General features: G+C 39.8%; 2 protein-coding genes across 7 annotated transcripts in view; one reads left to right on the forward strand and one right to left on the reverse strand.

Moving 5' to 3' along the window:
- The window catches only part of LOC143274921 (uncharacterized), a 10,192-nt gene extending 6,290 nt beyond the window's left edge, over nucleotides 1-3,902 (forward strand). For all 3 annotated transcript variants that reach the window (XM_076578925.1, XM_076578917.1, XM_076578933.1), the window contains one exon: nucleotides 995-3,902. In XM_076578925.1, coding sequence (XP_076435040.1) covers nucleotides 995-3,613 — 2,619 coding nt within the window. In that variant the 3' untranslated portion in view covers nucleotides 3,614-3,902. The remainder of the gene's footprint in view (nucleotides 1-994) is intronic.
- A 7,408-nt stretch (nucleotides 3,903-11,310) lies between these two features.
- LOC143274938 (ATP-dependent translocase ABCB1-like) overlaps nucleotides 11,311-25,598 on the reverse strand; it is a 70,839-nt gene continuing 56,551 nt past the window's right edge. For all 4 annotated transcript variants that reach the window (XM_076578952.1, XM_076578969.1, XM_076578961.1 and 1 more), the window contains 7 exons: nucleotides 24,350-24,553; nucleotides 23,560-23,801; nucleotides 21,377-21,536; nucleotides 19,893-20,090; nucleotides 18,889-19,095; nucleotides 12,776-12,922; nucleotides 11,311-12,082 (listed from right to left, as the gene is read on the reverse strand). In XM_076578952.1, coding sequence (XP_076435067.1) covers nucleotides 11,882-12,082; nucleotides 12,776-12,922; nucleotides 18,889-19,095; nucleotides 19,893-20,090; nucleotides 21,377-21,536; nucleotides 23,560-23,801; nucleotides 24,350-24,553 — 1,359 coding nt within the window. In that variant the 3' untranslated portion in view covers nucleotides 11,311-11,881. The remainder of the gene's footprint in view (nucleotides 12,083-12,775; nucleotides 12,923-18,888; nucleotides 19,096-19,892; nucleotides 20,091-21,376; nucleotides 21,537-23,559; nucleotides 23,802-24,349; nucleotides 24,554-25,598) is intronic.

Raw genomic sequence — 25,598 nt, forward strand, 5'->3', positions numbered from 1 at the left:
TTACCGAACACACACACACACATCCTCACATATACACTGAGTATCATAAACTAACCAAGGTTTCTGTATGTATGTATGTATGAGTGTGCGTGCCGCGCTCTCTCCGTGACCAAAAACACACATGTATACTTGTGAGCGGCTCGCCTCTCCCTCTGTGACTGCCGATACTTTTTGTTCCGATTGTGATGCTGTCGTGCAGGATGAAATGGTCCTTGTATATTCTCTCTTGCCAGCGCTGGTCTCTCTCATTTTCTCTCTCTCTCTCTTGCTCCTCCGATACTTCTGATTGGGATGCTGTCGTGCATGATAAAATAGTTCTGGTATATTTTCTTTCCCAGAGCGCCCCCGATACATTGTTCCCAGCGCGCACTCTCTCAGCAACAACCTCACACGGAGGGGCTCAGTCTTACCAAACACACAGGCTCTCTCTCTCTCTCTCTCACACACACACACAATAAACTAAAACCAAGAGAAGCGCACGTGTGTGTCAGTGCATGCAAATGTGCCCTTTATTATTAACCAGTGAAAAAATACTTCATTGGTTTCCTGTGGTACTGTAAAAGTTTGTAAACCAGTCAAAAAATTCTTTACAAGTTTTGTGCGGTACTGTTAAACAAATATGGCTTCCCTTCCTGTATATATATATATATATATAAAATTTAAAAAAACAAACAAAAAAAACTGCCGCCGCTGTGGCGAGAGTGTCTACTTGATAGCGGTTTGGGTCAACGGGAAAAAACTAAACTTGTCGGAAAGCTCAGCTGTTTATTGTTGTTGCTTGGGTTGTTGTTTTTTTCTCATATAGTTGCTTTGACTTTTCTCTCAAAAAAAAAAAAAAAAAAAAAAAAAGAACGGTGGAGAGAAAGAGAGACTTGGAGAGAGAGAACAAATGATGAGAATGTATGGTACAGTTATGGATGATACCGTACTGTGAATTAAAAAAATTCTCTTAATAAATCTTTTTTTTTTTCCTTTCTTGTCTGATTGCTTGCAGTTGGTGTTCTCCGAAGCCCTCTTGCGAGGCGGTCCATGGGCCCCTGTTTCTGTAAGGCTTCAGGCCGGGTTAGTCACGCGCGGCCAGAAGCAAAAAACGTCTCACCTGCTCAACGAATTACGGAAGATCAGATCCATTCGCCAGTTCGGAGCTGAGGACGACTCGCTCGAAGCCTTGGAACTGCACTTGAGCCAGTTCCGTGACTCCAAGCTGTGCAACGAGCTTTTCGAAAACAGCGGCACTGGGAAAAAACCACGGGACATCGCCCAGGCTTTCAGAGAAAGCGTGTGCATGGAGGACACCAAAAAATCTAATGTCTGTTACAGTGCTTTGAGCGTAATTAATTTTTGTTTCAAAAAATTTTTTGACCTTAGTTATATGATAGCTGAAACAACTCCTAACGGCGTCGCTCGTTTGAGAGAGATGGTAGAGCAAATATTTCCAAAATTAGTGAAAGGTGTGTCGCTGGACAGTCAAGAAGGCGGCGGCTGCACCAAGGACAAAAAGAAAAAGGCTGACATAAAGGTTCGACTTGATCACCCTTCAACTTTCATGGAGGTTAAAAAAGGCGTTTTGAAAATCCTTACAGGATCTCCAGCCTTCAACTTTTGGAGGCCTTTTTTAAGAACAACATTGGACAAACCGAAAAAACACTCAGGCCCGATCACGGGGCAAAGCAGAATAGAAACCTGGACTTTCCCTTCCGGGTTTGAATCGTTCAATTTTGTTAAACACGAAAAGCCCACAAAATCGGCAATGGAAGAATATGCCAAATTCTCCGCTCCGGTCACGGACGGAAAGACGACCGTGGATGATTTTGGAGAGTGTAGCAATTCGGTTTCTTCTCATTGTACATTTACGGCCGAAATGGAAAGTGAAGATAAAGAATTCACAGAGCAACTCATTGATGATTTGCACGACCAGCTCAATCAACAAGCGTCGCCTCAGCAAAATTTGAATAGCAGTATGATGGAAATTCAAAATGCTTCCTCTTCCTTTTCAGCATCAGCAACTACCACATCTTCTGCATCTTCTGCATCTTGTTCTTCTTTTGCAACACAAACAAGCACTACAGAATCTGCTTTTTCTTTTCCTACTGCAGCACTGTCCCTGGTAAGCGAAGCTGTTATGACAGAGAACGTTTACAGCCCCAAATTTTCCTCCCATACATTGTACTATCCCGTTGGTAACACTGTCACCCCTCAAGCCCAGCACAGTACCGTTGGTAACACTGCCACCCCTCAAGCCCAGCACAGTACCATTGGTAACACTGCCACCCCTCAAGCCCAGCACAGTACCATTGGTAACACTGTCACCCTTCAAGCCCAGCACAGTACCATTGGTAACACTGCCACCCCTCAAGCCCAGCACAGCACTGTTGGTAACACTGTTACCCTTCAAGCACAGCACAGTACCGTTGGTAACACTGTCACCCCTCAAGCCCAGCACAGTACCGTTGGTAACACTGTCACCCCTCAAGCCCAGCACAGTACCATTGGTAACACTGTCACCCCTCAAGCCCAGCACAGTACCGTTGGTAACACTGTCACCCCTCAAGCACAGTACCTTGCCGTTGGTAACACTGTCACCCCTCAAGCACAGTACCTTGCCGTTGGTAACACTGTCACCCCCCAAGCACAGTACCTTGCCGTTGGTAACACTGTCACCCCCCAAGCACAGTACCTTGCCGTTGGTAACACTGTCACCCCCCAAGCACAGTACCTTGCCGTTGGTAACACTGTCACCCCTCAAGCACAGTGCCTTGCCGTTGGTAACACTGTCACCCCCCAAGCACAGTACCTTGCCGTTGGTAACACTGTCACCCCTCAAGCACAGTGCCTTGCCGTTGGTAACACTGTCACCCCCCAAGCACAGTACCTTGCCGTTGGTAACACTGTCACCCCCCAAGCACAGTACCTTGCCGTTGGTAACACTGTCACCCTTCAAGCCCAGCACAGAACCGTTGGTAACACTGTCACCCCCCAAGCACAGTACCTTGCCGTTGGTAACACTGTCACCCTTCAAGCCCAGCACAGAACCGTTGGTAACACTGTCACCCCCCAAGCCCAGTACAGTACCGTTGGTAACACTGTCACCCTTCAAGCCCAGCACAGAACCGTTGGTAACACTGTCACCCCCCAAGCCCAGTACAGTACCGTTGGTAACACTGTCACCCCCCAAGCCCAGTGCAGTACCGTTGGTAACACTGTCACCCCCCAAGCCCAGTGCAATCCCGTTGCTACTACTGTCATCCCCGAAGCCTCGTGCAATACCACTGATAATAGTTTTATTCCTCAGCAGCTATCATGGCAACAACGACAGCCAACAGCGATAACCATGGTGCCAGCCACCATGACCACAACTTTCACTGCTGCTGATGTTGCCGCACAACCACAGCAAAATTATTTCGGCTGGGGAATACCGAACACCGGAACAATCTCTGTCCCTTCATCTGATCCGGTGTTTCAAGCTTTAAACAGCAACACCGCCACTTTTTCAGAAAACGCAGTGCACAATTTAAGATTGTTAGGACGAGAACTATTTCGAACATCCCCCACAGTTCGATTGGCCATAGAACAATTTTTAGAACGCAGAGCAGCAGAACTTCTCCATCGTTAGGAAAAAAAATCCCTGCCCCATACACCAGCCAAAAAGACACACAAAAAACGTGGTAATGATTTGTTTTTGGAGTTTTTTTTTAAGCAAATAGGTTTGTCATAGTTTTTTTTTTCCCACTCCCCCCTAGAACCTCATCAATTAAAGCAGGGTAAGTACTAAACTTTGTGGTTGTGGTGTTGTTTTTTTATTTATTTATACATGATTGTACACCCCCACACCCCCAGAGAACTGAACAAATGGACAGTGCAGCATCATGTTGTGCAAGGACCTTTTTTTTTTATTTTTTTTTTTTTTTTTACAAAAAATATAAACCTGTGTGTGTGTTCTTCTACACTCCAAGAACGAGACAAGTGGACAAGTGGTGCATTATCTCCTGCAAAAAATGTGTCAAGTCCTTTTTTTTTCTTTTTTCTTTTTTTCAATCATACGCATTTTTGTTGTTGTTTGTTTAAAGAATGAATTTAAAATAATGTATATATGTGTGAGAGAGAGAGCGAGCAAATGTAGAGGGATATATATCCAGCGTTTACAGTTGCGGAAATATATATCCAGTGTATAATATATAAGTTAGTGTGTTACATCACAAACCTGTGTGCCTGTGGGTTTTTTTTTGGTTTTTTTAAGACATCATACGCAGTTGTTTTTATTGTTGTTTGTTTAAAGAGGATGCGTGCGTGTGTGGGTGTTTGTGTGTGAATGTTTAATGGTGTTTCGATTTTTTTTTTTTCGTTTGTTTGGTGTGTTTGTTTTTTTTTAACTTGCTAAACCATTAATGATATTTAACAAGATGGGATAGATACACACACATGATCTCCGTCAAGCAAGAAATATAGGTTTTTGACCATATTGTAATGGACAGAAAAACGTGAGAGCTGTATGATCAGTGGCTTATTCATTGCAATGGGAAAGTAATTTACAGCTCAGTCACTGTGCTTCTGAAAACTTGGAGGCACGGTAGCACTGGTTCTTAGTGCTGCAGCCTTGGGGGCAAGCTGGCCTTCTGGGAACCATCCTAACGATGACTGTCCTAAGAAAACCTCACTTGGCTGAGAGAGTGGGGGTGTTACTTGGACAAGACACTCCACTATAATCCAATTCTAGCCCAGATAGGACAGCAGATGGTCTCCTCTGCTGTTCAGACGGTCCTAGTCTGAAGGACTATACTATCATACAGTGTGTATAGCGCATAGAGCTTCAAGAATATGTGCCACAGCAAAGATCTCTTGAAAAATAAAGAGAAAAAGTATGTTCTTGCAGCAGTAAATAATTGTTCTACTCCTCCAGAACATTACAGAGAGAGAGGGAGGGAGAGAGAGAATATTGTATTTTTTAAATATTATCTTTTAATCATCTAACTTTTGCTATGTTGACTTCATTGTAATATCTATTCAGATATATCGTGTATATTTTTGCATGTCACAATGTTTGCATGCCACATAGTTAAAAATTTGTATACTCTGCTTCTAAACTGAGATAGTAAATTATTTGAAATGTGATTTTGGTCTCTTTGTGTTGTGTCTTCTTCATTTTTAAGAGAAGAGAGAGGGAGTTTAGAGAGAAAGGGAGAGAGGGAGAGAAAAAAAAGGGAGAGAGCGAATCTGTGTGTTTACACTAGGCACAGACTGGCGCATGCAGGCTGGCACATACACTCGCATGCACTGCCCCCCTCTCCCTACTTCTCCTCACACCCCTCCACACACACACACACACACACACACACACACACACACACATATATATATATATATATATATATATATATATATATATATACACTTGCATACACACACAGGCCGATACATAGAAGGAGAATGTCATAAAGAGGAAGATGAGAGCAGCGAGCAAGGTACGCGCAGATGACTGACATGATCACACACACACACACACACACACACACACACATGGCACAACACTACACGACGATTGTCTGGTGGATTGTCTGGTGGATATATTTCCCATTCATGCTGGAAAATTAATATACATGTCCAAAAACATGAGAGGCAAGGCCTTCAAGACTCACTTGTAATATACTTTTAAAAAAAATCTAATCGTTGAAATGCGTTCTGTATTTGTTATTATAAAGCTTCGGGTCAGTTAAAGAAAAAAAAGAAAAAAGAAGAAAAATTCTGTTACAATTCTTTGGAGAGGACCCTGCGATTGTGTATCGTGTGATGGAACAGAGACAGAACAAGAAGGCTCGGGCGTTCTGATGTGACAGCAGAAAATTTGTTTGAAGAAGGATGAAAAGATACTGCACCAACCTGGTTTTGGCGAGTTACAGTTGGAGATAACATTGGAGGCGATGTGGGTGGTGATGAAGGGGTTGGGGTGGGGGGGGGGGGGAGAGGAGTGGTTGTGGTTTTTGCAGTGGCCAAAAGAGCCGGGCCTGCGCGTCCTCCTCAGAAGGGCGATCTAGGCTTTATCTTGGCCTCATCGCCCAAACCACGTAGTCCTTTCTCCTGTTAGAAGACATGACAATATGCAGTGCAAGATTGTCAAAGAAACAATAGACAATTATGCATAAGACTTAGCCGCTTGATGTTGGTATAAATGTCAGAGAGTGAAGATGGCTGCAATTAAGAGTGGGTTTGATCCAGGAATCTGTGGGGAAAGATGGATAATTTTTCCATCTGTGTATCCCCGAGGTTTCCTTGGTACGTTTCTCTTCGATCATTCGCTGGAATTTGGGCATGAGGAGGTGCATGGGGTCAGTTCCTGTAACAGTCAGCTTTGAGATGTCTCATAGATGTGAACTTGGCAGCTTTCTCATTTGATAAGTCGTACATGTGGAGGAAGGTTGCAGAATGGTTAAGGCACTCATCTGCCACGATAGTGTCTGTTGGGGGTCTGGGTTTGATTCCCTTTCTCTCTCACCCTTTCTCCCAAGTTTGACTGGAAAATCAAATTGAGCATCTAGTCCATTGGATGAGACAATAAACTGAGGTTCCATGTGCAGCAGAAACTTTGCACACTGAAAAAGAACCTATGGCAACAAAAGGAGTGTCCACTGTTAAAACTCTGTAAAAGAAATCCACTCTTGATAGGTACACAAATATATATGCATGCACTCAATGCCTAAGTGTGTTGGGTTATGATACTGGTCTGGGTGTGGTGAAGCATGTGATTTTAGGGATTGGGTTATGATACTGGTCTGGGTGTGGTGAAGCATGTGATTTTAGGGATTTTTCTAAACAGTGATGCCTCCTTGGGAAACTGAAACTGATAACTAATTGAGGTGTGGGGTTGAATATTGCATCATGCTCTGTTGTCTGTCAGGTTTTACAGGAAATTTTCTGTTTCCCTGATAAATCAGTTATGATCAAACACGGTCTGGTATATGCTTGTGATTGTCCCGAGTGTGATTGTCCTGTAATAGATGATCATGTTTCCTCAAGGCCTGACTAAGCGCGTTGGGTTACGCTGCTGGTCAGGCATCTGCTTGGCAGATGTGGTGTAGTGTATATGGATTTGTCCGAACGCGGCGACGCCTCCTTGAGCTACTGATACTGATACATGTTTCCTGCTATTAAAACTTTTGTATTCATGATAAATCTGAAGGGGAAAGGAAGTGCAGTTGTTCAGATGAAGAATTATTGGTTCTGTTATCAACTATGGAGTGAGTCCAACATACAATTTTCAATTCAACTTCACTTGTGCATAAATGCAAGCAGAGAATTATTGGGTCAACTTCAGATGATTTTAAAATACAACTTGAATAGTTTATAAATGCATGTAGAGTTTCATTGGATCAACTTCTGATCGTATCAGCAATTTCAATATTTGTATGCTTGAGCAGTGTCAATGAACAGTGCCTGTTTATTGTTCGCCATCAACTGAACAGTGTCAGCAAATGGTGTCTGCTTTTTGTTCAAAGTTGTCAACTGATATATGATGGAAATATGCCAAAGGTGTGATCTTGGTCCAATAACAGTCTATCGATTCCCATAAATTAAATTAAGACTTTTTTGTCAGCTGTATTATCATAATCATTATTTAACACAAACACACACACTTACATACATCCATGTCTGCATATACTCATATACAAGCATACAGACTGACTCCTTCAGTCTGCATGTCATCCAATTGTTTCAAAAGGACAATCACTGCCACACAATCATTAACCAATGAAGAGTACATGTGCTTTTACATTGTCAGACCCCCATTTCTTTATGATCGCTTTGTAGATGAGTGATAATCATGTTTTGAGTGCAGTTTTAGCAACTTGACAAGGCATTTCTACTGAATGGACTGCAAGTAAAGTTTAACTATTTTAGACATCGCTATTTCACAGTATAAAGCATGCTCATTACTACAAAAACATTATCAATAAATGGTAGATACCAACTGGACTTTAAAGTGATAAATGATTATTCATAACATCTTCAAAGGACAAATACTGTTTGATGGAAACTGGTCATAAGAGTTTTTGAAAGACCAATTGCCTTGTTCTTGGATACTGGACAAATATGTGATGTACATTAACATCTTTTCCATAGAAACACAGTATGTTCTTGCAAAACTGAACGTGGGTGTGTGTGCAAACTGTACTTGTGTGTGTTCTAGTGTACATGCATATGTGAGAGAGAAAGAATCACATAAGAGCCTACACAGTGTAGTCTGTCACTGAATGACTAATGTTTTCATGTGTGTGCATACATTAAGACTATAAACATCATGTGAAGTCTATTTGATATCTCAGAAACAGTGCTAAAAGTCAGAAGTAGCCTGTTTGATAATGTCTCAGATTGGTGATATCAATGTAACAGAGGACATGGGTATCAACTGATGATCTGTCGCTTTTTTTCTTGGCTTTTTTTTTTATGTGTCATAAATTTGTATTAACATTGTTTCAAAGTTTGCATCAACCTTGTTTAAAAGTTTCTAAGGCCACAGTTAAGGATACAGAAATCATTTCAAATATGCTGAAAGACTGTGGTTATGTTTAAACCATTCAGAAACAGGACCATCATTCCAGTGTCACCTCTCAGTGAGATCTTTACAACTTACCAGGATAATTTACATGTGATTTTCTTTAATCATATGAACAGATCACTGTTCTTATGGCTTGACCATCGTATCAATAATGGTAACCTCACAAATAAGTCATTCATCGTGTAAAATCATAATAAATTATAGTATCATATCAAAACCTGAACTGTTTTGAACATGCATTATTGAATTCCTTTTATCACAGTATGAAGTGTCCAAGCTCTTCACATTAGGTTTACAAAACATACACACGCACACACACACATTAAAACCTTCCACTTAAAAAAATAAACACAAAAAACAGAGACATTGCTTAAATTGTCTAATCATTATATGACTCTTATGCAAATATTTGATACAACTTTACAATGGTATACAGCATCACTGAACATTTCATAAAAACATGATATTAATTTACAGGAATCATGTCCATCCACTCATAATTTCAAAATTCCTTCCTCTCACTGACTGAAACAAAAATAGAAAAAACAGCACTACTAAGAAGATATAAAGAAGATGATAGCATAAACAAATGAAAGAAAAGAAAAAGAAAGAGACAATGATAGTTTCTTACTGACCTATCATCTCTCAACAGTCTTTCCTTGATTACTTTTGGACTATACGTAGGTATAAAGAAAAAGGATGATGATGGATCATACACATATTCACACACAAACTCCAATGTTTATTTGTGATGATATGAAACAATTTTTTAAGCCCAAAAACAAAATCAGACAACCAAACAAAAGGTCAGGAAATGAACACAGTTGCAATATCTGCAATGATAATTATGCACTGACATATTTTTGGTAAGCATTATCTTGCAGCGTATAATCAAAGAATGGAATTCAAAGTTTTGATTCTGAAACAGCAGGCCATGCCAGGCACATTACTGAGCTATCATGGAGAACACAAACAACCTTCCCAATTTGTGGTTTAAAAATCAACATTACCTGTGTTACAAAAACAAGTCTCCAGTCAATCATCAACAAAACACAATGGCATTACATATACTTATGTCAAATAGAAGTGGTATGTCAAATGAAAAGAATATACACAAACGAAACAGAAAAAGACATTTAATTCATTCTGTCTTTATCAATCTAAACAAACCAACTTTAAAATCTTTTCCTAAATGAGAAGCACATACTCCTGAGGACATCACTTTCAGGGTGAACTTGTACTTTCATTTCCAAAACAGGTGGCTGATCTCCTATTAAAGCACATCTGTAATACTGTCCATGGTTTCTGCTATATCTCTTCATTGCTGGGGACTAGTTTGTTGGGGTTTTTTTCCTTTGTTTTGTTCAAGTTTGTGTGTGTGTGTGTGTGTGTAACGAATGAACATGTGTCTAACACCTTGTAGCTAACAGACTAAACCAATGAGAAGAAGAAATTGACTACTCCAATTCAAATCTGTTCTGTGGCTTTCCTTTTTAAAGCTAAATCTAATTGTCAGTTAATTCCAGAGCATGTAAAGAAGTGCACAATCAGCAAGTTGCATTTTACTGTGAAAGTCTTTGAAAGCCAACCTGGAGCAAAATGATGTGCTATTCATCATCAGTATGTCTCTTTGTAGCATAGACTCAGGAGAACAAGAAGAACCACCACAATGACATTTCAGTAAGTAAACTGCATTTTTCAGGTGAACTTTCAGGCACTTGATTTCAATTCAAGCTGATAACAAATTTAGAAATTCACAAACCATGTGGCTAAATACATCGAGCACATTTTGAAACTGTCAGTATCTCATACTGTGAGAGAGAATGAGTAGGATTTTCCAGACTATATCATAAGATTTATAAATGACAAGCAAGCAACAACAAAAAACCGACGACAATTGAACAATAATGAAATTACAAGCATAGGCATATGTACAGATTGGTCACATTTCATTTTCATCACAAAAATGAATTGTCTTTTTTCCACAAAAAGAAAAAAGTACAAGTCAAAATCATGAAATGAAATGCTTTATCTGCCAAAGCCTGCATCATACCACAGCATGATATGCAGTTTTGCAGTACAACTGCTTTAAGCATGTGATCAACATAAACAATAATGTAAAACACTGGTGCAAGTCACAGGTAAAAACAAAAATATAATTGTAATTAAACATGATTTACATAAAACAACAGTAATTATCAGTGCAGCAGTTATGATATGGATTAAAGCATAAGCATGCTAGCTATTCCATGTAAACAAAACATCATTCATCCTCAGTCCAAGTAGCCAATAACAAATGGTTTCTTTTTTTTTCCCTGCTGTCAGGTCTTCACAAACAAAATCAAAATGATCCTAAGTGGGTGTTATTTAATGGGATTTCAGGCACATGTAGATGAGATTCAGTGTCAAACACACAGAGACATATCTACAGAATGAATCCCACAGAAATTCAGAAAACGAGAAAAAAGTCAACAGATACTAAAAACAGATTTACAACAACAACAAGAAAAGGTTTTCTGGCCAAGAAAAACTGATTCATGAAAGTGTCCACAACAAAAACAGTTAACGGTTTTGTCAGCAATACAGCTGGAGATTTTTATACATTGTGTATCTCAGTATGAGACTCCCTGGTCTGACTGGCATATTCTAGGCTCCTTAAAAAATCTCATTTCACAGCACTTAAAAAAAATAGTGAAACATACTTTTGTTAACCATCAAAAATTGAAGTCTTTAGTCAGTTCACAAAAAACAAGAAGTAAATAAACATTTCGAATACAGCATACAAATCATGATTCAGTGAATCGGGAAACTATCCATGAAAGCATCAAAATCAATAATAACTTGGTCTATTTTTGATCATTTTGCAGTCATTGTTGATTTTGATAATCATTCAACAGGCAACAGCTAAACTGGAAAAAAATATGCTTTTTTACATTTTGGAAGTATTTTAACTTTAATCATTATTCATTTGTTTGTTGGACCTATGAAAAAAGATTATTCAGTTACTGATTTGTATCGAATTGAACAACTTTGTCAACACTCATAACTATATTAAGAAATTAAATAAAATGATGAAAAAATGAATATACTGAACAACTTTATCAACACTCATAACTATCTAAAGATATTGAATAAAATGATGAAAAAATGGATATACTATTTACTCAACATATTTTATTGTTCATAACAGAAACGATATGAAACACTTATTGTTCATGAGAGAAATGACATGCACAGGCTTGGATCATACAGAACAGGTTAACATCCTTCACACATCACATCTAAGGCTCACAGATGTCTTCAACACCCTGAAGAAAACGCGAAGCGAATACATTACTTCTGCCTGGCTTGTGCCATGTTCAGCTTGTAGTAGAAGCCTTGCAAGTTCATCAGTTCATTGTGTGTACCCTCCTCTGTGACCACCCCATGACGGATCACACAGATTTTGTCAGCGTTCGTGATGGTGGAGAGGCGGTGGGCGATGACAATACAGGTGCGGCCTTCTCTTGCCTTGTCCAGAGCTTCTTGAACGATCTGGTACATAGTGATAACAGGAGTGAAGATAATGATACACATCACCATGAAAACGATGATTCCAATGATTATCATGACAATAGTAAAAATCATAATGATGCTATAAATATTGTTTTTAAATGATAATTGCAGAAACACAGTCATAACATGACAATTATTGTAAAAATATAAAAACACCAGATTTGTTCATACACTTGTGCCATTATCTTTTATACAATGCAAGTACACTCCTGTAGAAAATAAATAACACAAGCAAAATATGCTCTGCAAATAAGAATAGTGATAACAACTAATAGCAACACCAAATACACACACAAGCACAAACAACAGAGAATAAACAACTGCAACTAACAATCATATGTGGTAAATCAACACAGGTTTTCAGCTTCACAGACTTAGTTCAAAGGAAAAGAGAGAGGAAAAACAACCTCTTTTACCAAGAATCTCTACCACCATCAAAGTGATGTATACCTTTAGGCAGTCTAACAAAACTACAATGATAATAATTGCAGAGTCTGCATCAGCAATCAGTATATATCCATATCAGCGCTTGTTCAATACTTGCAATGTCTACTGCACACATTTCTTCTGCTGGCATCTCACAATGCTGAAAACTTACCACAAATCACATCTTTAGAATTAAAAAAAAAAGAAATTGACAGAAGAAAAAGGAAACAGAGTTTTTATATTTACCCTTTCACTTTCAGTGTCAAGAGCCGATGTAGCTTCATCCAGTAACAAAACACGAGGGTTGCGCACCAAGGCACGTGCGATTGCCACTCGCTGTTTCTGACCACCACTCAACTGGGCTCCTTTGTCTCCTGCTGGCGTATCGTAACCCTGAAAACACACCAGCAACCCTAAACATCAGCAGATGAACCCTGAAAACAGATCAGCAACCCTAAACATCAGCAGATGAATCCTGAAAACACACCAGCAACACTAAACATCAGCAGATGAATCCTGAAAACAGACCAGCAACCTTAAACATCAGCAGATGAACCCTGAAAACAGACCAGCAACACTAAACATCAGCAGATGAATCCTGAAAACAGACCAGCAACCTTAAACATCAGCAGATGAATCCTGAAAACAGACCAGCAACCTTAAACATCAGCAGATGAATCCTGAGAACAGATCAGCAACCTTCCTGTTAAACATCAGCAGATGAATCCTGAGAACAGATCAGCAACCTTCCTGTTAAACATCAGCAGATGAACCCTGAGAACAGATCAGCAACCTTCCTGTTAAACATCAGCAGATGAACCCTGAAAACACACCAGCAACCTTAAACATCAGCAGATGAACCCTGAAAACAGACCAGCAACCTTAAACGTCAGCAGATGAACCCTGGAAACAGATCAGCAACCTTCCTGTTAACCTTCGCTGGCTGTCGCTTTTGACTACACACGGAAGCTCATGTGGGTCGTCCATGACCCATACCTTTAAAGAGACAAAAACCTGTTTATTCCTCCAAAGCTTGTGTGGGTTGTGCATGACCCATACTATGTAAAAAGAGACAAAAACCTGTATATTCCTTCAAAGCTTGTGTGGGTTGTGCATGACCCATACTATGTAAAAAGAGACAAAAACCTGTATATTCCTCCAAAGCTTGTGTGGGTTGTGCATGACCCATACTATGTAAAAAGAGACAAAAACCTGTATATTTCTCCAAAGCTTATAACAAAATATAGAAAAGGAAAACATATTGTAACAACTGATTACACACACATGCGCTCGCACACGCACACACAGACTCACACAAACACATACACTCAGAAGAAACACATGCTCACGCATTCACACACACGCACATACACACACACATACACTCACACACACGCACAGACAACTGATCACACACACAAACACATAACACCACATGCACCTACATAAAAACCCTACTTATGCACACAGAGATAGATAGATAGATAGAGACGCTTTTGACGCTTTGATATTTTATTGTCATTACCTGCATAGGTCTATTGACAAGGGGGTGATAGGGTTAATTCTTATGTCACCACAAGTACCATACCACACTCTGCTTAATCCATCAAAACAAAACAAAACATGTAAACAAAGGAAAACAAAACAGCTTTTATCGAAATGCAGCATCCTTACAGTATGGAAGCAACAAACATTAAAAAAGAAACAAAAACAAAACCCAAAGACAAAAACACCATTACTCGACCATCCATTCTATCAACGATACTGTTCAATGTCTACCTTATTATCTGGCTTACAGTCTGAACATAAGATAGTAGACATTATACATTATTATCCCCCTCTTTTACTCTGGTATTGTTCTGAATAGTAAGACTACATCTTATTCTTTGTGCTTCTACAAGAAATTTAGCTATTGACAGTATTGTGAGGTCATCATTAGACGACAAAGCAGAAACAATGTCGTGCCTTTTAGCTACATCAGACTGAAAGAACTCGTACTTATCTCTTACCCTATCGAATGATTTACATTGAAACAACTAATGTTTTTCATCATCTACTCTAAAAGCACACAAAGGGCATGGTGATTCTGTGGATGTCCCAGGCTGAAACCATCTTTTATTTGCATTAAATCCAAATGTCCTTAGTCGAAATCTTGCAAAGTTTATTCTTTGCCACTTATCTGTGATGACTGTCAGGAATTTTTCCGTTTGAAAAATAGATAGATAGAGAGAGATAGAGAGAGAGCAAGAGAGAGTGACTGAGACAGAGAGAGAGAGAGAGACTGAGACAGAGAGAGAGAGACAGCGAGACAGAGAGAGAGAGAGAGACAGACAGACAGCGAGACAGAGAGAGAGAGATGACTCATAGCATCCTATACATGCACAATCAAAGTCACACAGGTACATGCTGTTACAGAAAGGGATGGAAGGGGTTTATAGCTGAAGACAGGTGAAAGGGACGGGGTGGGGAGGTTGGGGGGGGGGGGGGTAATGGGAGAGTAGTGGGGTGAGGCTATTGAAAGTAAAACTTCTTTATTTTCCTTCACTAATTGCAAATTAAACCTTCTGAAATCACTATTAAAAAGGTATGGGTCATGCATGACCCACACAAGCTTTCGAGGGGTGACCACGTTTCTGACTCTTTAAAAAGCATGGGTCATACACGACCCACACAAGCGTCCGTGTGTAGTTAAAATGCCACCTTTAATTACTCATTAACTAATTAATGAATTTTTTTCATTTTTTTGGCAAAAGTTCGCCTTTTAGGTGTAGGAAGCATTTCTGAAATTTCGTAGAAAAATATTCAGAATTGGCTGAGATATTTGCGTTTTTGTACCCTTCTGGGTTGTGTACGACCCACGATAGCCAGCGAAGGTTAAACACCACCAGACTGACTATCTGACTGAGATTAAACTGTCAAAATCATGTTAACTCTTTCATACCTGCAGCATGGTTTCGCAGTTTACAAGAACCTTACCCTTTGTCTATAAAACCATGCAGCATAGTATTTCCCCTTCCCTTCCTATGGTATGGAAAATCAGTTCTCGTGGTAAGCGCTTTGAACTTTGTGCGAGTCATGTCATCAGCACGTGTCATCTAACCTGTGACTGGGTCACTTGTGGGGCAGTGTTTATGAGTGGACTGGATACCAGACACACCCCCTCCCCCCTCCCAAGGCTGTGAGAAAGTGGCTGCCGCTACAGTCTTGCTGATGTGCTGTGCAGACATGGCAGTGCTGACTGAACACAACTACACAGTAAATGGATTGTGTAGAAAATCCCGATTCTGACCAGTTTTCTGAATATGAGTTTTACAACACTTTATCAGATGATGATTTTGATCTGTAACAACTGAATGAAGAGGAGAGAGTGCAATTACCATAAAGTTCGGTCTATAAGCTGCGACTTTTTACCCCAGCTTCAACCTCTGCAGCTTATACAATGATGCGGCTTATTTGAGGATTTTAACGATCCCGGGAGTGTCATGTTCTCGTCTATTCTTAGCTGCCCTTCAACTCACCAAAATCATGATTTCTGTCAGTGAATTTTTGGATGAGCTTCAGGATAGTGTGCAAACTGTTCACGTTTTATAAATCAAATCCACACACATTAAAGCCTTCAGATCAGCATTCAGTTCTACTCTGTTCAAGCGTACACCCTCATCATGCCGAAAACGCGACATTATGCCTATGATGCAGTCTTCAGATTGAAGGCGATCGACCTAGCAGACGACAGTGCAAGCGACGAACCAGCAGCGACCTCCACCTTCATGTTCATGAAGTGAATGCGAGGCTGAAGTCAGTGACAAGATGGCGGAAGCTGTGCTGGTTCTCTTCAACTCGGATACTGAAGACGAAGATTTCAGTGGATTCAGTGAGCAGGATGATGTTGAATAAATGTGACTATCCCTAAATTATGGATCTTATTTTCGTAGTGTTTATTTATAATTTTTTTGTGGCACTAACAGTATTTTCGCTTGCTTTTCTTTGTGTTGTTCCTGCTTGTGTTTATTTCATAACCTACAGTATTGACAGCTTTTCTGTAGTATCAATATGTGCTCCGGTACCGGAAATAAGTGCGGCTTATAAGCCAGTGTGGCTATGTATGTATAAAGTTCAATTTTTTCCAAACTTTACTGGGTGCGGCTTATATACCAGTGCGCTCAATACACCGAACTTTACGGCAGTTGTTGCTACAGAAGCACAGATAGTGGGAGATGAAAAGTTCAAAAAGTGCAAGTGTGAAATGTGTGGTGTATATTTGTGCAGCAACTGGCATGACTGCTTCAAGGTATATCACACGCAGGTCACCTTTGACATATGACATGATGACTGTGACACGGACTTGTGTATATAGAGAAAGTTTTGTTTATGAATAGTTCATGTGCAAGAATTGTGTAAACAATGTTCTAATTGGCTCAGTGACTGCTTGTGTAGTGAAAGACATGCATTTTCTTTGAGACAAACTAACTTCAAATCATTCTTGTGGTAAGGACAAAAGTAGTGACAATTGTGACAGTTTTTCATGGATATGACCAGCTGAGTGGCACGAGATACAGATGAATATCTGCATGACGTGCATACTCTTCAAGCAAAACACTATCCTGCATGTGTTACATACTTGCATACTTGTAAGTAAGCACTGTTTTACACTTGAGAGTCACCAGAGATGTTATTGTGTCAACAAAGGTCAAAGTCAACTTCTCACACCAATTCTGTACACAACAGTATACGACAATGTCAGTGTACTGTAATAAGCCATGTTGTCGCAAGTCTCCGAATTAAATACCCCGTTTTGTACTTTCTTTCTCTTCTCTAAATCAAAGTTTTCAGTTTCAGTTTCTCGAGGAAGCATCACTGCATTCGGACTAATCCATTTCTGCAACAACACATCTGCCAGGCAGATGACTGACCAGCAGCACAACCCAACGCAATTAGTCAAGCCTTCAGTGCATGCATATAGATATATATATATATATATATATATATAATAAATATATATATATATATATATATATATATATATATATATATATATATATATATATGTTATGTATATTCAGGGATGTGAGAGGGACTGAATCAAAAAAAGCGTACTGTAGCCGGAAAGGGTGGGGGTGGGGTGCAATAGCCCATGGTGTGATTGTACACATGACATTTCACTGGGAAGGTCTGGGGGGTGAAGCCCCCCTGAAGCTGACAAAAAAAAATGTTTACCAACCCCAGTAACAGTGCAGGAATCACCAATGTTTCATTGTTCTGCAGGAGTAAATACCCTTTTTTTTTCTTTTTTTTCTTTTTTAAATGGCACATACATACACAAACGAAAGAACAGTGTTTCCTAAGAGCCTAAAATCTGGTTTTAAACAAAACATATTTCTGTTTCTAATGGAAATGAATCTTTGGTACTCCGGCTAAAGATCCCAGATCTAAATAACAATGCTAACAGAGACAGAGATTGTGCATGTGTGTGGTGAGTGAGTGAGTGAGTGAGTGTGTGTGTGTGTGTGTGTGTTTCCGGGCCATGGGAATATCTTTATGTGCCAGAGGACAGGAGTGAATCATTTTTCATTTGTTTAGGGTTTTTAATTCAAAGAGCACTAGATTTCATCAAAACGACTCAGATTGACTCTCAGCTGGATCTAAGTAGGACCTAGCATGTAATGTTTGACACAAGAGTTATCTAATCAACAAATATTAGATTAGAAATTACCTTTCATTATCGTGACAGATGAAAAGAGTATGCCAGTTTTTTGGTGGGTTTTTTTTTCGTCAAAGCACGTTTGTTTCTAATTTTTTTTTTTTTTTTTTTTTACATTCAAAGTGCTAGATTTCATCAAAACGACTCAGTAATGATACACCTCCACTTCCACGCTTGGTGCGAGTCTTGTCAAGATCTTCAGTGATTCATGGGGGACTGTTGTTGGAGGCATGTGGTGGCGGTGTCCACTATGGGGGAGACACTCGTTCAGTCTGGCTCTGCGACTGAGCCATAAAAGCCATCAGTAGGGGGCTTAATAGGTGGTGTCCTAAGTATGTTAATTCAGAACAGGCACTACTGAACACCACTGAAGTGACTCAGCAGCAGTGCAGGGTCTCCTCTGGTGTGTGGCCTCCTGGTGACCTAACATTGATGGTTCCCTGTGGACTGCCAGCGCTGAGATTGTGACACAAGAACCCTGGTGTGGCCATGTATGGAGGACTCGGAATAAGCGGCGTGGGAGTAATGGGGCAGCAATAAAACAAACAAACAAACAAACATGTATTGTAACAGATCAGTTGGAACTAAAAACAGATGAAATTTCTTCCTGTATTTGAAACTATTTCTAGTATTCTATAGAACAACAGTCAGCAAATCTTACGTTGGGTAAAGCAGCGATGAATTCATGGATATTGGCAGCCCGTGCAGCAGCGATGATTTCATCCATCGACACCACTCGCTCGTTATCGCCATATGCAATGTTTTCTGCCAAGCTCCGGTCAAACAGTACTGGCTCCTGGGAGACAATGCCTATTTGTGCTCTCAGGTGCTGCAGGTTCAGCTCTTTCACACTGCATCCACCCAACGTCTGCAACAATGAAAGCAACAACAAAATTCACATAAATATCACTGTAAGATGAGGCAAAACCGACAGACTTAGAGGAATCTGGTGAACAGTTCTGTCTGGTGCCCCAAATGATTTTTTGCAAAGGTGAGGGAGAAGGAGAAGACATATATATATATATATATATATATATATATATATCAGTGATGAATGACAAAACTAGAAGTTACTTTGGGAGTTACAGATTACAGCTTTATGAAATCTGAAATTCCATTATAAAACTAGGATGAACAAAAAGCTAGTTTGTAGTCTTTGGCAAAGTTGAAGACATAGCTTTGTCCACAAAAACTGACTCTTTCATATCTAGACTCAGCATGTTTTACTATGCATAAATTACATGAGGAACATTAATGTCAATAACTTAAATTTAGAAATAATTTCAATTTGTATTTAAGCTTATGACTGATAACAAAATTGCTTTTCCAGACAAAACATTTTTCTGCAACATTTTTTTCATTTGTTTCCTTTCTATAAACATTGATTTAATCTTTTTTTTTTAAACATAACTGCAGAGATTACCATCATAAAATGATGAAATGGTTTTAAAGCTGTTTTCAAACACAGACAGAAATAGTCTCTTAAAAAAGTATTTTACACTAATTCCCATCAATTGGTCATCTAAATCTTGTTCAGCCAGCACACAATATTTTCTTGTTCTGTTTCAAACCACTTTAAAACACATCAAACGATGAAGTCATAAATGTCATATTTAAATGTACTAGAAAACCAAACATTTCCTGAAGAAAGTGAAGCAGACTCACCACAGATCCCTCTTCAGCATCATAGAAGCGTTCAATCAACTGCACTGTGGTACTTTTGCCACAGCCACTGGAACCCACCAGAGCTACTGTCTGCCCTTGCTGCACGGTGATGTTCAGCTTCTGCAGGATTTTGGCATCTGGCCGGGATGGGTAATGGAATTCCACATCTTTGAAAACCACTTCGGATCTGAACCCATTCTGTAAACAGCAAAGATAATTACACCGATAAATAAATAAATGAATAAGAAAATGGATAATTTTCTGAAATGGGGAAACAGAGAGGATTATACCTTAACCTGCCATTAGATATGTATGTGCAGACTGACAAGATACAAATTAATGCAAGTCATATCCCTGTTTTCATTCTAAACTTATGATTATAAAAAAAGAAGCCAAACAAGGGATAGAGAAATACATTAGCATTTCTGAAACTTATCAAATAAAATATTAATATCCAAGGCCTTTGTCAGATTTATGAAGGCAATCAAGAGGGGCTGTCTTTGTTCCCTGCATTTCTCCTACAGCTGAGGGAGAGGGCCATGCTGATGGTGACCTACTGGCGCACAAACTGCACTGTGACTCTTATTAGACTCTCTTTGCAAAAACTTGGAGCCTCAGTGTGACTGGAGCAAAGAGCTTCTTGATGATGCCGAGTTGGTAAATGCAACAATAGTTGCAATTGCTCCTGTCACCTTTGTTTTTGTACAAAGTGATTATGTCAGCATCTCTCTTGTCTTGTAGAACTTCATCTTTTCTCCAGCAGAGGCACAGGATCTAATGTAGTTCAAAAGCAAGAACCAATACACATGATTCCAGCCCTGTCACAGGAGTTGCTAGGACGTTGCTGAATACAGCCTCAAACTGCCTTCAGGATTCGGACTCCAGATTTTTCTTCAGGGTTGACTCCCAAAGCCTTTCCCATGATTGGGTATAGCCGCATGGCAGCAGAGGTTTTAAATCAGCATTTTCTTTCACTTTCCCTCACTGGCTACCAGCCAAGGCTGACGAACCCTGTCTGCCCGAAGCAACAATTTTTGTCATCAATGATGCCTTCTGCCCCTTCTGTCAGAGGGAAGAGATCTGCTGGATCTAGAGGCTAAGCCAAATGTGAAGGCTGAAGACAGACTTTGCAGTCAGAGACTACCTGAGATGGACGCCTTGACAATGCCTTGTTGCATTATATTCTCATCAATTTTTTTTTTAATCACATGTACACTTATGCTGACTGCAAGTGCAAAGCTCACTGAAGCATCTAGTACTAGTGGTGGCTGTGTTCCACAAATAAATAAAGGAATTATATTTGCAATATTTGAAAAGATACACAAAACATCCAACAGTTTTGTCCTCTCCATCTACATTCATGGGCTGGAACTCCTGCATTCACTCAGTGAGCAAGGCTTTACATGTATGGACGTTTTTACCCCACCATTTAGTAGCCAGACTCTGTTTTCAAGGGTCAACAATGGATGAAGCAGTTTACTTACAGGCAATGTTCTGCCCTCTGTTGACTGGCTGTTGATGCTGGGTACATTGTCAATGAGCTTGATGATACGTTGGGCAGACACTTGAGCTTTGCCGGCATCTGGGGCAAAGGCACTGGCATTTCCCAAAGCCATGGCACCAAATACAATGGCTGAAAACACTCTGGAGAAACAGAACAAGGAAAGTGAAAACAATGTCCCCTAAAGTTGTTGACAGATAGAATGTATGCTTGTATGCCAAAAAATTACAAAAGCAGTTAAGTGAAGATTCCAACAGCGTAAAACTATCAACAGTTTACCTATTTGGCTACAGATTTCACTTCTTTATCTTCTATTGTTTTGGCGATTTGAGTGAGTGATCACTGTGTTGGTGTTTGGTATGAAATTCAAGCAGTTTGGTACAAGTGATAATTTCTCTTTCAAATAACTTAATAAGATATGACTGACCTTTCAATTTCATGCACATGCTATGATGATAATGCAAACATTGTCATGGATTTGACATTTCTGAGAACTATACATTTCATGCCAACTGAAAGAAAATAGATTCTTTACATATGTACAGAAGTTTGGGTCAAACTTATTCCTGACTTGCTGTTGAAGTATGGATGCAATTTCAAGATTAAAATCAGAATGTGACTTTCCAAGTCTTCAATGACAGGCATTGTTTTGGGTTGTGCTTCCTATTTGTCAGGCTGTTTTTGGTTGCTGAGGGTAATAATTAACAAAAAATTCTAGCATGCAAACCACTAAAAAGAAAATTTAAATAAACCATAATTTTCTGAAAGGAGAATGAACAGATTATCAATTTCTAATGGACAAAAGTTTATTCAACACACTGGTTAGCATTGAGTGAACCATAAATGTGAGACAAACAAATGTCACATACTTTATGAATATATGTTATAGATTGCTACTGTTAGTAAAACCAGCTAAAATGAACCTAGAAAATATGTCCAAACTAAAAACTAAATGTGTCGCAGCACCTTATGTACACACAGTCATGAATTATATTCCAAAGTTCTAATATTCTACACATTTTCAGTTCACTCACACTTTCTTGGCAACTGCAGTAGAAATGTAGTCAGCAAACCTTTTTTTAGTTTAATTTTTCAAGAGAAATAGAAATCACAAACACACACACACAAACATACACATTATACACTCTCACATGCACACAAACGGTCTTCACATGCCATGCCTGTCAATGCCATGCACACCCCTCATGCTCACTTTCATACAATATCAAACAGGTCAACAGTGACCCAGTTGGCACACAATGCAGGAGGGGGTAAGTACTGTTCAGAATTTTGTCTGCAGACAGACAGCTCCCTTTTTTTGATCAATGATTTTCAAAACTGACGCTGGTCCAGTAATTTGCGCAATGCATGAGGTTGTTCCATCCCCTTCACCAATCTCTCCCTCCCTCCCTGCTCCAACTATGGGGAAGGTTTTGTCTTCTGACTTCAACTCTGGATCACCACAGAACTATTCTTGGCCTCCTCTCCTTTTATTGTAACATCTAGTTCTACAACTATCCCCAGCCCCCACCTTCTCTGCAGATCACCACTCTCACTTTCATTCTCGTCAAGCAAACCATCTGACATGATTTTTTCGCTACAAGCACTAACTTCATCATCTTTAGTGACTTCCACAACATCTTTGGTGACAAAATCACACAGGATTTTTGCAACACACTGCTGTTTCAAGCCACTAGAGCCAGGTTGTGCTTTGTCTTCTGCCATTATGAAATTTTCTGAAAGGGGCACTAATAATAACGTCCAATAATTATCATACACAGAGTAGCTGGCTATTGCTCCTCGCAGATAATGAAAGTAGACATGTTAAGATGGTGACTACTGGAACACTTCAACTGTGATGGTCTGCCCTGAATGAATACACAACAGTCACAATTTGTTGTAATGATTTATTTTGCGCAAAGCGACTCTGGGGACATCTTGTAAGTCCTCAACGGAAATCACCAAACATCAGCTTAAAATGAGAACTGTGAATAATCCTGAAATGGTGCTGACCTATATGTAAGTTCTAGGGCAAATAGCAAAGCATATATGTCACAGGACACTGAATAGGTTAAATTAAAGAAAAAAAAAACATACAAAAGATTTAGATCAGAAAAATTCTTTAAAAAAAATTAAATGTAAGCATGCATAATGCCGTCAACTCACAGGAAAACATCCTCAAAGTCCATCTCTGACTCCTCGATGAGATAGGCACCCAGCATAAAAGCTGATGCGTACACAAAATAGATGCAGCCCTGGGAGAAGCCGAAGGCAAAGCCCACAATATGCCCTTTCTTCAGTGCGGCGTTGTAAGGGCCTCTCAGATGTTCCATGAAACGCTCATGCATCGTGACCTCTCTGCCAAGAGCCACGACCGTACGCATGTTCTCAATGGCCTCTGTGGCTGTCTATTGAAACAAACCAAGAAACCATCAAAAATAAATGAGAAGTGAAGACTGCTTCTGATATTAAGAAAAACAATACCTGGTAGAGAATAATCAAAACTGTACAAATTCAAGGGCATATTGTAAAATGAAAAAAACGATCAAGGTAAGAGGTATATCAAACGAAAAAAAAAAAAAAAAAAATGTTTGAAAAGGGAATCTATATTCTTTTCTTTTTTTTTTTTTTTTTTTTTACAGCCAAGCCTCTAAAAATCCCAACACCTGATCAAAACCAAAACAAATAAAACTATCCCAACAAATGAACAAAGCCAAAACCATTGTACAAAGTAAATGCAGTTATATAAACAGTACATTATACATACATAGGTAGGTAGGAAAGTGGGGGTAGTTTGAGAACAATGAAAAAAAAAACTGGCACCCTCTGTGCAGAGCAAGAGTTTTCATTGCTCAACACTACGGTAGACTAAAGAAAAAATGCTAAATATGCTGTCTGGCCTTCAATGAAGCCTATACATGTGAAGACATGTCATGACACACGTGACCATACTGACCTTTCCAGCTTCTTCAAGTGCAGCCTTGTTGCTGCCAGCTACACCCGCTAAAATGCGGATTTGGAGGAATCCACCAAGGACGATCAGTGGCAAGAACCCAATGATGAGCAAGGTGAGTTGCCAGCCATATATGAAAGCGATGATGAGGCCAGTTCCAATGTTGGCGAAGTTCATGATGAACATACCCAGTCGAGACCCTGTTGCCTGAAACAAACACACTACCAGTGAATCATCTTTTTTTTTATCATCTGTTCCAATATGGACTGAACTATCCACCATGCACAGGGATGTGCACAAGAGGGACTGAAATAAAATGTGTACTGTAGCTGGGAGTCCTGGGGCTGCTTGAGGCCTGTGAGGCGGGGTGCATGGGCAATGCATTGTTTGGGGAGTGCAGAGGGTGGTGCATGGCAAAGCACCCCTGAAGCTGACAAAAAATTGGTCTTCACAGCCCTAGGAACTGTCCAGGAGTACCAGCCATTGTCCTGCAGGGGTCAATATCATGGGTTGTTTTTTTTTTGTGTGTGTGTGTGTGTTTTTTTTTTTTAACTTGCACATATGCACAAAGACACAAAAATGAAGGAAAAGAAATGTTTCCAATAGGCCAAAAACCTGCAAAGCTATCAAGGCCTTCTGTCTGAAAACCTGGGGAACATCTGGCAATTACAGAGGATCAAGTTTGGAAAAAAAAAGACACAGCAATCTTAACATATCTGTATCATTTCTTTTTGCGATATGTGTGTGTATGTGTGTGTGTGTGTGTGTGTGTGTGTGTGTGTGTGTGCATGCATGCATGTGTGTATGGTGTCAGTGAGAGAGAGGGCAGATAGAAAAAGATGGAGAGAGAGGGATGGGGCTACTGATCTAAACACTCAACTTACTGATTTTATATCTATTTTGACATTACTGCCCCCATCCCATTCCTTCAGCTAACCACACACACACACACACACACACACACTCACACCAACAGAAAGGGTGGACAGCCTAAGTAGTGACGTAAAAAAAATACAGACAACACCATGCGAGGACGAAGACAACGACCATTGTGAAATGTCTATCTATCTATCCCGTTGTCTCGTGGGGGCACCACACATTTGGCAACCAGAATCCTCCATCCCCCACAGTTGTCTGTCCTGACTGTCTCACTTAGGGTTAGACCTGTCCACTCTTGAGATGTTCTCCCATCTCTTCTTCTGCCTGCCTTTTCTCCTTGCTCCATGCACTGTTCCCTGCAGGAAGGTCTTGG

This window comes from Babylonia areolata, chromosome 2 (genome assembly GCF_041734735.1).
Source record: "Babylonia areolata isolate BAREFJ2019XMU chromosome 2, ASM4173473v1, whole genome shotgun sequence".
Taxonomy (NCBI): Eukaryota; Metazoa; Mollusca; class Gastropoda; order Neogastropoda; family Buccinidae; genus Babylonia; species Babylonia areolata.